At 39.6% G+C, this 13,388-nt stretch overlaps 1 protein-coding gene across 1 annotated transcript; it reads left to right on the top strand.

Annotated features, from left to right (window-relative positions):
• Positions 1-282: 282 nt before the first annotated feature.
• Positions 283-12,846, top strand: RFT1 (RFT1 homolog). Its single transcript, XM_033071888.2, has 13 exons — positions 283-367; positions 468-553; positions 1,074-1,190; positions 2,665-2,854; positions 3,399-3,500; positions 4,256-4,390; positions 4,960-5,038; positions 5,301-5,351; positions 5,965-6,095; positions 6,942-7,086; positions 7,398-7,503; positions 8,476-8,725; positions 9,581-12,846. The coding sequence occupies exons 1-13, from the start codon at positions 305-307 to the stop codon at positions 9,743-9,745; spliced, it is 1,620 nt and encodes a 539-aa protein (XP_032927779.1). The 5' UTR covers positions 283-304; the 3' UTR covers positions 9,746-12,846.
• The last annotated feature ends 542 nt before the right edge of the window (positions 12,847-13,388 follow it).

The raw sequence follows: 13,388 nt of genomic DNA, 5'->3' as shown, positions 1-13,388 counted from the left end.
TTCCTTGGCCATTCGCCCTTTGTCGCGGGCACCACGCCCCGCGCTGGCCCCTCAGTGTCCCGCCCAGGAGCTCGGAGTCCCCTCAGTGCGGGGCGGTGCCGCCGGGTCCCCTCAGGGCCGGGCCGGGCGGTGCCGCCGTGTCCCCTCAGGGCCGGGCCGGGCCGGGCGGTGCCGCCGTGTCCCCTCAGAGCCGGGCCGGGCGGTGCCGCCGTATCCCCTCAGGGCCGGGCCGGGCGGTGCCGCCCCGCTGACGGAATCCTGCGCGACGGCGGCCGCGCCACTTCCTGGCGGCGGGAGCGGGGCGATGGCGGCGCAGGACGTGCTGGGCCAGACCGCCCGGCTGGCCTCGTCCAGCGCCCTGCTGCAGGTGCGGGGCCGTCCCTCCCTCCTTCCTCCTCATCCTCCTCCTCCTGCTGCGGCTGCTCGGCGGGGCGCCGCAGGTGCTTCCCGTGCGGCTTCTTTCACAGGTGCTGTTCCGGGTGGTCACGTTCGGGCTGAACGCCTTCACCCTGCGCTACCTGTCCCGGGAGCTCATCGGCGTGGTCAATGTCAGGTGAGGGGAGCCGGCTCCGCGGGCACCCGTGAGGTCCGGGGCTGCTGGGGCTCTGGGGCAGAGCTGGTGTTCTGTGCTGCTCTGTGCACTGTCACTGGCGATGCTCCGATTAATGCTGTGCGATCTGTTGGCTGTGTCACAGTGTTTGGTCATTTCATGCCTCCCCAGTTCTGTTTTGGCCTGAAACACTGCTGGCGTTGGCCTGATGTTTTGTGTTTTAAACCATCAGTTTGCGGAGGAAGGACTAGATACAATGTGCTTTTCCTATGGGATATACTCTGTATCCTCACATTTAGTCTGCAGCATGTATTCCTGCTATTTGAACAGTCACACGAAATTACTTCCTGTCCGTTTTTAGGAGGTGATGATAATTTTAGCTCTTATGTTTGCATACCTGTAAGAATTTGTCTGCCAGGCAGTCGTGTGTAAAAATGGTGATGCTACTGCATAAAGGATTTACAATTTATAGAAAATAAATAATTTTCTTTCCTGTTTTTCTTTTTTTTTTCACCCCCTTTAGGCTGACTCTGCTGTACTCAACAGTTGGCTTCCTTGCCAGGGAGGCGTTTCGCAGAGCTTGTTTGAGTGGAAGTGCCAAGAGAAACTGGACCAAAACAATTAATCTCTTGTGGCTGACGTAAGACACCTTTCAAAGTTTACTTTTTAGAATTTCTCATTTTTGTCTGGTAGCTCACAGAATGAGAGGAAATGTTTATTTACTGACGTAATTATTTCAGCATTTAGAAGCCACAGTCATATTTCTGATGTAGGATTGATGTAGGAAGCTGCTCAGTTCTGGTGCTTTAGCATTTATGGACTTGATTTCTTGTTGGAGCACATGAGGAAATTCATTGCCAAAAGTGCCATTTCTTCTGTCACTTTAATTTCATTTAGGCTGTAGCTGTTGAAGGAAAACCTGTTGCACAAATACTTAGTCCTTTGTTTTTTCTCCCTCTTCCTGGTCAGTTTTGTTCTTTTGTTACCTGATGTGCATTTGTGAACCTGCAACATAAATGTTTGGGTGGGAGAGATGCAAAAAGGTGAAAGAAAGTCTTGCAATTGAAAAACAGGGAGGAAGTAGGGTTGCTTCTTTCAGCTGTGGTGCTATTTATAGCAGAACAGCCTAAAGTCCACAGGATGCTGCAACAAGCAATCACACACAGCAGTGTGGATAAAGTGGATTTTATGGCTTGTTTTTGCCTTCTGGTTCCTGGTTCTCTCTGCTCTGTCCCTCTGTCAGCTCTAGCTGTGTGTAACCCCAGCTGGTTGGGCTGGGAAGTAAATTTACCTGCCTGATATGTTGGAAAACTACCCCTGCATGCTAAAATAGTATTTTCCCATTGGGGCTGCTGACTTTCCCTGGAACTGCCCAGCTGTTAACTGGATATGGCCTAGGAAGGGGGGGTTATGTGTGATCATCTGCATGCAGGTATGAAGCAGAGGTGTTGTCCCTGTCAGGGGAGAAGTCTAATACTAATATTTAAAATGTGTTTCTGTTCTCTAAGCTGTACTGAGTTAACTTTCTGCTTTGTGAAAGCCTTTCCAGCAAGCATTAAATGACAGAGATGACATTGACTGTGTGCATCTTTGTTTTAAATTTTTCCTGTGGAGAAGCATAACTTCAAATGAAGCTTAACTTTGGTGAAGCATCTCAAATATGTCTTAGGAGCTTGATGTCTGTATCTTAGGGGTCTGATAGTGTGAGGGTCAAAGATCTTACTCCAATGATGAAAACTTGATGGACTCTGCCAGAAGCTCTGTGTTTTTGAAGCAGTGTCAGCAGAACAGGATGTGCAGGCTGATGTGGGATCAGAATTGTTTGGTCCTAAGGCACAAAAATGCAGATATTTGACCTTATGGCTCTGGAGTAGAAAATTAAAAACTCAGAAAAATGTTTTCTGTGTCTTGCAGAGAATGCCTTAAGGGTGTTCATTACAAAGGAAAATATTCATTCTTGGTATGGTAACAAAGAGAATTAATTCCTCAGAGCCTTTTTTGTGTAATCATTTTGGCCATATATGATATTGTAATCTAATTTTCTTTGTGTCTTTTTGGTTTTTTTTCTGCTGAAGTAACATTTCCGTTAATTAGTTTTTATGTTAACTTTTTAGAGTCCCTCTTGGTGTCTTTTGGTCTCTTATCTTGGGCCTAGTGTGGCTGTACTTGCTTGAAGTACCCGACCCTTCTGTGGTTCCTCACTATCAGGCTGGTGTAGTGGCATTTGGTCTTTCTGCCATTATTGAACTGCTGGGAGAGCCATTCTGGGTTTTAGCACAAGCTCATTTGTTTGTGAGACTGAAGGTTAGTAAAGTCCATGGGGTGTGTGCATGTGGAGGGAATCTTTACTGGAAAGAACAGATTACTGACTTAGATCTTTGTATATTCAAGCATAAAATCCCCTGTGTGTACTGTTTAGCACTGTATGGCCTGGTTTGTAACCTGTCCAGGATTTGTACCCATTAAAGCAAGCAGGTTGGTTTATTTAGACATTATTATCTTCAAGATCATTGAATCCTGAAACATAGGTTGTAATTGGAGGGAGACACATTGCTTCCACAATTCTACATAAAATTGTGAAATGTATCTATTGAGAACATGACAGTTTCAAGGAAATTTTTCTCCCTAATATCCTGTAAAAAGGGCTGGGAAAATGCAGTGGAGGAACTGTGAAATGCTAGAATAGAAAACTAACGGAGAAATATCAATCTAAGCTGGCCAGCTCCGCAGTCACACTGACTTTGAAAATCTTACATTCCTATGTAAATTCTGTGTATATATATTTTAAGCTTGTGTATGTGGTTAGGTTGCCAGAAAATAACTCTTCTCTGTTTTGTGTTTCTTGAAGGTGATTGCTGAAAGCCTTTCAGTAGTGTCAAAATGCATTTTGACGGTTACTTTAGTAATCCTTTATCCTCACTGGGGCCTTTACATTTTTTCCTTAGCTCAGGTAAGTTCCCTTTGTTCTCTCTCAGCTGAATTTTAATTTTCCTTTGACATTTTGCTTGCTGAAGAACTTTGGGGAGCTGAGAGAAGAAGCTCCTGGGAGGTTTAAGATTTAGAATTTATATTTGGTATTTTCCCAATACTCGTTACTGACTTGGTGCTTTGACACTGAGTTAAAGGGAGGTACAAGGAAATACCTTCTGTCTGTCAAGGCACATCTTGCAAATGAGGTTATGTTATTCTAATCACACAGAACTTTATCAGCCTGTACCACCAACCTGCATTACCTTATCAAAAGGTGCTCATCAAGTGCAATTAATTCAGGGTAAAACTTTTTTCTTGACGACAATGAAGGAGGGATAATTTTTTTCCTTCAGTTTTTGCCCTGGCTGTTTTAGATCTCTTATAACTGATGGAAATTGGAAATGTTCTATGAAGTAAGAGATGTAGGCAGTAGCTACTCTGTCAGCTTGATTTTTTGATTGAGTAATTGCTTTATAATTGGACCTTCAATGTTTTAAAAATGCTGAATAAAACACGAAAATTAGCAAAGGTCTATGATAACCTACAGGTTAAAAAAAGATAAAAAGATCAACAGCATTCTTAAGTGCTGTTCAAATCCTTACCTAGTTTAATATTTGGTAGGTACAAAGACTACTTACATTTGCTTCTCATTGTATTTTCACCTAGTATATAATTCTGCATTTCTAAGTTAATTTTGTTCCACTGATTTTGTTCTCTCCTTCCTGATTTTCCCAGCTTTTATATGTCAGTGTTCTGGTAGCGTGCTATGTAATTTATTTTGTGATGTTTTTGGGATCTCCTGAAGCAACTAAGAAGTCATTTCCAGTTGCTAGAATGAAAGCTCTATTACCTAGCTTCATAGAAGATGAGGTAAGTTGTGCAATTTATTTCTTGATTTTCTTCTTAAAATCTCATATGAGGGCGCTTTGAATGTTGCTTTTAGACTGGGGAGTTAATTGAGTGGTTTTGGGGTTATTTTTGCACTACAGAAGATATAGATTAAGTAAAAAGTATTACACAGAAGTTGGGTTTGAAGTTTGTCAGAAAAACATTATGAAACTTGAACTCTTCCTGGGTTTGTTGTTGCTGACTTGGTTTGTGTAAAATATTAGTAGACATTAACTGGAGACAGACTATCTACACCCTGGTTTTTTTTTTCTAAATTCTAACCTTGATTACTGTTTTCTGTAGAATGCTCTTTTGGGTACTTTGCAGCAACAGACAACACCTTTTCAACAAGGGAATCAGTTTTTGGCAGAGCAGGGATGTTGGTGCTTGAATTCAGCAATACTTTACATTAGTGGATAGTAATTGTGGCAATGTGGATTTCCTCACTGCTGCAGTTAGAGCTACCCTGCAGTGTTGCACTGCCTTGCTGTTTTCTATTTCTACTCTGTAATGTCAATCACCTTTGTTACATTTCAGTGGTTTTTTTGCAGACCTTTGTGAACTGGAAGGAAGCACGCTTGACTTGGAGTTTCTTCAAACAATCCTTCTTGAAACAGATTTTGACAGAGGGTGAGGCTTGACATAGAAGTGGGAGGAAAGAGAGGCCATGAAAAGTATTTACAAAATTGACTTAAAGCTTCAGAAAGCTTGGGTGGGGGAAAATGAGGCACATGATTGCCAACTTGAATGGAGTTTTTGAGGGTTTTCAGAACTAGGTGCTGTTCCATTTGACTTTGTCAAATATACTGAAGACTTAGTATTGGGAGTGCCTGAACAAGTATTGGGAAAGATTTAGGGGCTTGTTCTGAAGTTTTTTATTTTGAACTTACAGGTGAACGATATATGATGACTTTTTTGAATGTGTTAAATTTTGGAGATCAGGGTAAGTGTGATGGTGTTGTGGAATGGTGACAGAGTTTTCTTATTCACTGCTTTTCATGTGGTTCTGAAAATGACTTAAAAGTGTTTGAAGATAGTTTGAAAATCTGAGAATGTTTCAAAGTCTTTGAGATGCATTTCAGGGAATGATTAATATAAACTTTAATATAAGATAATAGAATTATAGAATAGCCTGGGTTGGAAATGACCCTCAAGATTATCGAGTTCCAACCCCCCTGCCACAGGCAGGGACGTTCACTAGATGAGTATCTTTCTCTTCTCCTGTATCAGTAAATCCTTACATTCCTGTTCTCATTCAGTGAACTTTATCAGGATCCTCTAAAGTCCTCTACAGCAAGAATTTTAAGTGTGGTTTGGTGCTGTCACTTCTGTGTGGCTGGTGCTTTTGTCTTACCTTTGCCATGAGCAAACCTTGCAGTTTTAAGCTGTAGTTGCTTTACTGTCAGAATTTTTAGAGAATAATGCTTCAGTGTTGCTCTAAATACCACTTTTTTTCTCTTTTTTTTGGAGATATTAAATTAGAATTCATGTTGTTATTAAAGACTTGGAATTAAAATATGTCTAAAACTCTGTGATTACTTCTTTTTTTTTTGAAGGTGTATATGATATTGTGAATAACCTTGGTTCACTGGTGGCCAGGTTTATCTTTTTGCCTATTGAGGAGAGCTTTTATGTATTTTTTGCTAAAGTGCTGGAAAGAGGGAAGACTGTAAAGGATCAGAAACAGGTATGTTTATTTTGGATTAATTACATGTTCAATGCTTGATTTTTGTTACAGATAAGTTGCATCACAGATATGTGACAGACAGAAATGTGTGTTTAAATTTGAGTATCGAGGCTGTTAAAATTGAAAAGTGGAGAACAAAAATGTTGAGTGAGGCTGGACCAAAAAGAAAAGAGAGTAGGTAAAATGCTTATGAAATAGAGATGAAAATATGCAGTGGCATAGTGCTACCTTGCATCAATAAAGCTAACATCAGCTGCTCCAAATGTGATGGAAAGCCTACTCTGCTGTGTACTTCCAGATATAGCAAGCCATTATTTAAATCATGACATCTATTAAATAAATGCTATCTGTAAGTACTTTATTTACTTAAATGTATCAATAGATGTTAAATAATGTTTCTGAAGAGTGCAGATTTGGGAAGAAAAGAATTGGATTTTTCTTGTGTGTGTGAGTTACATGAGGAGGAGAAATGAATAAGAGTTTTGTTCACAGACTAGTATTCTAGATCACTCATGAAGGTCAACCTGTAGCAGTCCTGCTAATTGCACATCAGCACACAATTAAATCCTGTGCTTCAGATCCTTTGTGGGCTAAGGGAGGTGTCTGAGTGTGTATATTTTATATAAAACCTACGTGGTGTAGAGAACTGAAAAAATGGAATAATAAACATGTAAAAAACATTACCAAGTGAAGAGCATGTGTGTGGATAATTCAATAATAAAGGATAAATTTCACACCTTTTTACATGATGCAAACTGGTTTGTTTCTCTGAAGTAGCATTTCTGCAGGAGAGTGGCTGTTGTGACATTGATTTTGGTTCATGTGATCTACTGTGGTTTTTTTCAGGATGATGTTGCTATGGCTGCAAACGTATTGGAATTGCTGCTGAAATTTGTGCTCCTGATTGGCCTCACCATCACTGTTTTTGGCTATGCCTATTCTCAACTGGCTCTGGATATTTATGGAGGCTCAATGCTCAGTTCTGGAACAGGTAGATTTATAGACCTGGCAAAAAAACCACCACTCTTTAGGAAAAAAAACCCTACAGCTATTATGAATTTTTTATAAATCTGTAGTTTCTTTTTTTTTCCTGTGAAACCGCTATTTAGCTCATCAAAATCTTTTGCCTTGTTTATTCTTGTTCTTGTCAAGATACCTAGATAGGAAACTTGTTCAAATGAGCTTAAGTTTCCATTATTAGTATTAACATTACAACTTCTATCTCAGTATTAGTGCCTGTAAAAACAAAGTGGTTTGATAAAGGAAATCAATAACTATTTGTCTTTCTGGTGTGTTTTTTAGGTCCAGATCTCCTCCGGTGTTACTCGTTGTATGTCCTGTTTCTTGCTGTCAATGGAGTAACAGAATGTTTTACATTTGCCTTAATGTGCAAAGAAGAAGTGGACAGGTAGGAAACAGGGTCTCCAAAATGTTCCTGTAAGTTTATTTGTGCTGACTTTATAAAGGAACTGGTGCTTTTGAAATGGGCACAAATAATATCCTGCCCTACAGAAAAGAAACTCCTTGCTAGGCTCTCTGCATTTAGATTTAGATGTAGAAGCTTTAGCAAAAGTTGAAAAGTTTGGGGTAAAGAGGTCAGAAACAAAGAAATAGAAATTGTTAATTTAGCTTTTGGTACATCACTAACTGGTAAAGTAATTTAAATGTGTGTTTTCTGCACAGATGAGCTTGAAGTTATACTTTTTAAGACAATCACTTGACTAATTGAAAGTTTGCAACTATTAGCATTTTTCATGTGCAGGTACTGGATGTACACTTAGGAATGATCCAAGTGTGGGTGTGAATCCAGTGGTTTACTGCTTTGTAGGAGGTTGGTCTGGGTGACCTGGCTTATTTCCTCATTCTGTGTTTAGGCTGTCCCTGATGTGGGCCTTTCAAATTCATTTCAGTGAGGTTTGGTTTTCACAAACAAAGTGGGAGCTTTTTTGGCTTAACAAGGGCTGCTTGCACAACCCCTTTAAAATGTGCATTTGTTTTCCAAGTCACTGTTTATAACAGAAACAAAATAAAGTGTCAATTTGTTCTTGAGCATTGATTTTCTTTAATATATTCCTAACATAAATTAGCAAAAAATGCACAAGTTTTTACATTACTAATAATTGTTATTAAATTTAATTTTCTGCAATGAGTGCACAACTGACTAATAGAACTTCATTCACATAATGTAGTTCTTGGTTTAATTTGGTTGATGTACTTTCTATTCTTTCAAATGATTTTTTTATCATCTCATTTCTCAAATTTATTTTCACTAGAAGATGGTAAGAGAAATTTTGTTACTTAAGTTAGAAAATAAAAGATCATTAGTAAATGAATGCTGTAACCATGCATTATTAAATTTTTTATTCTTTTTTTTTCCTAGGTACAATTTTGTTATGCTGGCCTTGTCTTTCATATTCCTGTGCATCTCTTATTTCCTGACCCACTGGTATGGCAGTGTGGGCTTTATCCTTGCCAACTGCTTCAACATGGGCATCAGGATAGCTCACAGCACCCACTACATCTATCACTACTTCAGAGAAAGCACCCACAGACCCCTGATGGGCCTGCTGCCCTCCCCAGCCCTGCTGCTGGTTTACTTCATCAGTGCAGTGCTCACTGCTTTCTCAGAGGTGAGCTCCTTCCTCTCTGCTCTCACTGCTGCTGCTCCAGTCAGGTGACTTTTGTCCCCACAAAAAGAGAAATGCCATTAGGAAAAAAGGCTTTTGAGGGTAGGCTGGGAGAGTTGCATTACAGGAAGGCAGGATATATTGTTTAGAGCTTCTTTGTGTTGTCTGCCACCTGTACAAGGTGAATCTGACAGGTAAAATAAAATTTAACACGTTTCTGCTGCTATGTGTAGTTAATCCATGTTCTTAGTTATTAATAATGGAAATTTCACAGTGGCACCAAGAATGACATTTAAAATTCTGTAATAAAAACAAGTAATAGCCAAAATTAGAAGAAAAACAAAAATTGCTAAGAGCACGCTTAACACATTTATTCAGTACAAGATGTTTATTGTGCAGACTGATCATTAAGGTGATGGGAGCTTTTCAATGTACAAAAATTTGACAGCTTGAAAATCCATTATGCCTGAGAAAGGAGAATTTTATATTTTGAGTTGGAGATTTCCAGTTAGAAAATAGCCTGATATGTTGCTGTGCAGTAGCAGACTTGCCTGATAGCACCAGCGAAGCTTTGTGTCATCTCAGTTAACACATTTCTGCACACCAGATAACAGCAGCTTCCTCATTTATCAGATATCTACTGAATGGTTATTTTTTGGTGACAGAACTTAAAGCAAATGTTGTGACTTCTAAAGATGATTTATTGTAGAGTCAGTGCATGTGCAAAACCACACTTGGCTTGATGGTCACGTTGGCCTGTTTGTTGGACAGAGGTGTTGGACCTTATTTCTTGTTGAGACAGTAAATGCACTTTGTGCTGACTGGTTTTCCTGCAATCCCTTGTTTTCTTTGTTGTAGGTGTTGTTCTGCTGTGACAAGGGCTGGATGGCCAGGCTGATCCACATCAGCATAGGTGCCCTGTGCCTTGCAGCATCCCTCGTTACGATGTTCTGCACAGAGACCAAGCTCATCCACTTTGTCAGGAGCCAGTTCCTCTCCCGCTATTTGAAGAAAGGAACATGACCTGCTCCTGTGCAGAACAGTTCTTGTATGTGCTTGCAGTAAAGGGCTGTGATTTTTCCATGAGATCTGTATGGAGAAAACATTTCCACGTGTGTTTGGAAGGATTGATAAGGGAGTGCAAGGTTGACAATCATCACATTAATATTATTTTGTCTTCCGAACTGGTCAGTACAGAAAAAGAGAGGCGAATGATTTTCTCTTTCTGCATCATTCTTTTCTAAGCTTTTCTTCAAACAGCCTCTGAAGATCTAAGCTGCACCCCCTGACATAACCTTCTTGACAGACTGCATGTAGAGAGCTCCCCTTCCTGCCACTGGGAAGTGTAGGAAGGTCGGATGTGGTTTAAAGGGCTCTTATTTGGCATGGGTGCTGCTTAACTGGGGAGAAAATGGTCAGGGAAAAAAACCCCAAAACCAACCACAATAATAAATGCCATAAAGCTGAGGAGAGCCCTAGAGCAAGGACCAAACCAGAGTGTTGTGGAGCAGAGCACAGTGTGGTGCAGAGGGATTGAGCTGTCACTGTTTGAAGTGCAAAGTGGGGAACAGAAAATCCTGACGTTTACAAGTAAATTAATGGCATACACAGCATGTGTCCCTGCTGGCTCTGGGAGATTATTTCATTCAGCAGATCCTTCATGTCTGAGGGCATTGATTAACTTGTCAGAAATACTCTGAAGCTTTAGCTGGAAGAGGTTTTGGGCATTGTCTGCAGAAGGTGTCGAGTACAATCACTGATGGTGTGGTTCATAAGATTACTCATAAAACTTCTTACTTTCATTCCATTGTTTTTTGGGCTTGTCTGAGATTTTAAATGCCAGCATGAACAAATTTGTCTCAATAAAAATTATTTTTCTCTGTGCAATTGAATGTTAAATATATTTAATAAGATTTTTTAAAAGGAATTATGCATATTGAAGATTTCTTTATTGGATGGTAAATACTTATTTTGTTCCAATGTTTTCCTTGTATTGTGTTTCTTTACTTGTTCAGTCTCAGCCTCCAGATTGTTGGGTTTTTTTTTTAGTTGTTGAAAATTTGGACATTCAGAAGTTGTACAATTCCATGTAAATCTGCTGGTTTAGGTGTGCTAATGGCATATTGTATTGCTAGTCTAAGATCTGAACTGGGCAGTTTCAGAATGTACAAGTAGCAGGTTTATAATGATCAGTGTTCCCTTTGCAGTGTTTGGATGGACCAAAAAATGTCAAGGGATGAAAAATGTGTGCTCAGACATATGCAGTTGAAAACTTTTAGTTTAATTGTGTAGCAGCTCTGCAGATCCTCAGACTGCTTAAAAAAAATCTCTCTGCAATGGCATTGTGGAGTTCATTCTGGTGACCTCAGTGCCCAGGCTGAAATGCTTTCTAGTGTCAGGGCCTGCAGCTTGTAGTTAGAAATATTTTCTAAACTCTGGTAATTCCCACTAGGAAAACATTGCCAAAGATACTTTATATGAGAATTTGGTGATTGAAAAATTATCACAGGGAAGCCAAAATGTGACAGTGAAGGGAAAGGAGCCTTGCACAGCCAAGGGCCATTGTCTTCCTTGCCTGGCTAGAAAGAATAGATATGGACTTGCTGATTCTTCTTATGCTGCTTTGAAATCTGTCAAAACCAACTCTGTCATTCTGTCCTCTTAATTGAATTCAGTAGTTCTTTGCCTTTTCAATTTTTCTTTGCTGAGTGGTCCTACAGCTTTTTTACTCTTTTCTGTCAGGTGTGGAGTTAGTTATGAAGTACAGCTTCAAATATTGCTGAGAGTTGAAACTTCTTTGTTATGAATAGTCAATGCTTGTAACAGTTGCTTCTCCTTTACTTGTTTGTAGTACAGAAAAATCAAGACAATTGAATCTGTGGACTGTGTTTTAGGGTCTATCTTCTGTGTGTCTTTGGGATCCTACTGTGGCAATATCTCAATCTCTACAGTGAATTTTTATAACTCCTTTGTACAGCCCTGTACCTGAAGTGCTTTGGAGATGGAAGAACTTCTCATACCAGATTGAAACTTGAAGTCATTCTGCCTTGTCTGCTCTTACAGCTGTACACTGATATTCTGCTACTTGTAATCTCGTAAGTAGGGAGATGTGAGATCTCCCTCTTCAAACAGTGACCTGTGTAGTGACATATGTTGTGACCTACAGCTGGCCTGGAGGCCTCACAGTTACAAATAATTCCAACTTTATAACTGAAATGTTATTGATGATGATACAATTGTCTTACTTATGTAACTTGACCAGTAAGGTTGGAGAGCAGGCCTGGGCCATTGGGGATTCAGGCTGCTATTGGCTGGCTGGCCATGTGGCAACTAGCCCAACCACTGAGGATTGACCACATGTGCCTCTGATTTACAAAAAGATGAGGTCTCAGTAACGTTGGCTGTTGTGCATGAACCTTGGAGTGTGTGTTGCTTTCCTGCCTCTGACACGTGATAAATATTATTTCATATAAATGCAGTGGATTAATTTAAAGACAAGTTACATTTTTGTACCAATTTGTGTTATTTCAGATTGGAAATGTGGTTTGTCATGTTTCATGTCGGTGAATCTCGTGTCTCGAATACATTTTTATATGAATCAGGAGGACATTTAAGGTGATTTAATGATTGCTCATTAGCAAATGAAGGACACATTCCTCATTTAAACATCTGTTAGCAGCTCAGTGAGGGTTGACTGGTGTTTGTGATGCAGGATGTTTTATATTTAATGTTTTATGTGGCAGGAAACTGCAAGAAGAGACAGGAAGTAGAGACCTATGAAACTCTGCTGATTTCTTATTTATCAGTGGCATCCTTAAAGTCATAGCTCTTAACTGCTTTATTGCTAAAGCAGCAAACTCTCAAACTCAGGGACAAAGCTGAGATTGAACTTGACCATGTTTCCCTTTGCTTTCAGCCCTGTTCATCTGTCACAGATGTGTCAAAGGCACAACTGCCTAAAGTGACAGGAAGCTGTTTTGCAGTGTTCTGAAATCTTTGAGTTAGAAAGGAATGAAACATTTTCTTTTGTGGAAAAGGTTATGATTTCATGATTGTGGTGCATTTTTCTTATTTGTTGGATGAATGATTTTCAAGGTAACACTAAATAAAGTTCATTTCCTTTACATTTTGTTTTTGTCTTCTGCTTGATGATTATTGGAGTTTTGTTTGTATCATTGGTACAAGCTGATGCTTGAATTTGGATTTTCTAGGATATTTTATGTATAAATACAATTGTCAACCTAAACATACACACTTATTTCCTAACACACACATATAAAATCTGCTGTAGTAGTTTTGTGAGAAGTGGCATCATTATAGTCGATTTTTTCCTCTTTGTTTCTGTTTGGATGAATTGTAGTGGCCAAGTTCCTTTGTTTGCTTTTACAATGCATTGTGATAAAAACTGATTCAGTGACCAGGCATAAATCTGATATTTAATGGAGTTTTTTAGCTGAATTAGTTCATGAATGTCAATACTGCTGTTGGGAACTAACTGATTGACCAATTGTTAAACTGTCTGATTTTTCCCTAATACTGTAAAGATTTTTTTCTAAAAAAGTAGGGCAGAGGGAGCCCCTTTTTAGGAAAAGAAATGAGGAGTTAAAGCTTTGCCTAGATGGTTAATCTGCTTTAGCAGGCTCAAAAGGTAATAGATAAAAGCTTG

The sequence above is a fragment of the Catharus ustulatus genome, chromosome 13 (genome assembly GCF_009819885.2).
Source record: "Catharus ustulatus isolate bCatUst1 chromosome 13, bCatUst1.pri.v2, whole genome shotgun sequence".
Lineage (NCBI taxonomy): Eukaryota > Metazoa > Chordata > Aves > Passeriformes > Turdidae > Catharus > Catharus ustulatus.
Note: the sequence above shows the minus strand (reverse complement) of the source record. Positions and strands in the feature narration are given on the sequence as shown.

Bases quoted from the DNA above. Each gene is read 5' to 3' on its own strand.
- RFT1 (XM_033071888.2), top strand. From the start codon at position 305: ATGGCGGCGCAGGACGTGCTGGGCCAGACCGCCCGGCTGGCCTCGTCC. The intron at 368-467 runs GTGCGGGGCCGT...CTTCTTTCACAG, and splicing joins CGTCCAGCGCCCTGCTGCAG to GTGCTGTTCCGGGTGGTCAC. The intron at 3,501-4,255 runs GTAAGTTCCCTT...TGATTTTCCCAG, and splicing joins ACATTTTTTCCTTAGCTCAG to CTTTTATATGTCAGTGTTCT.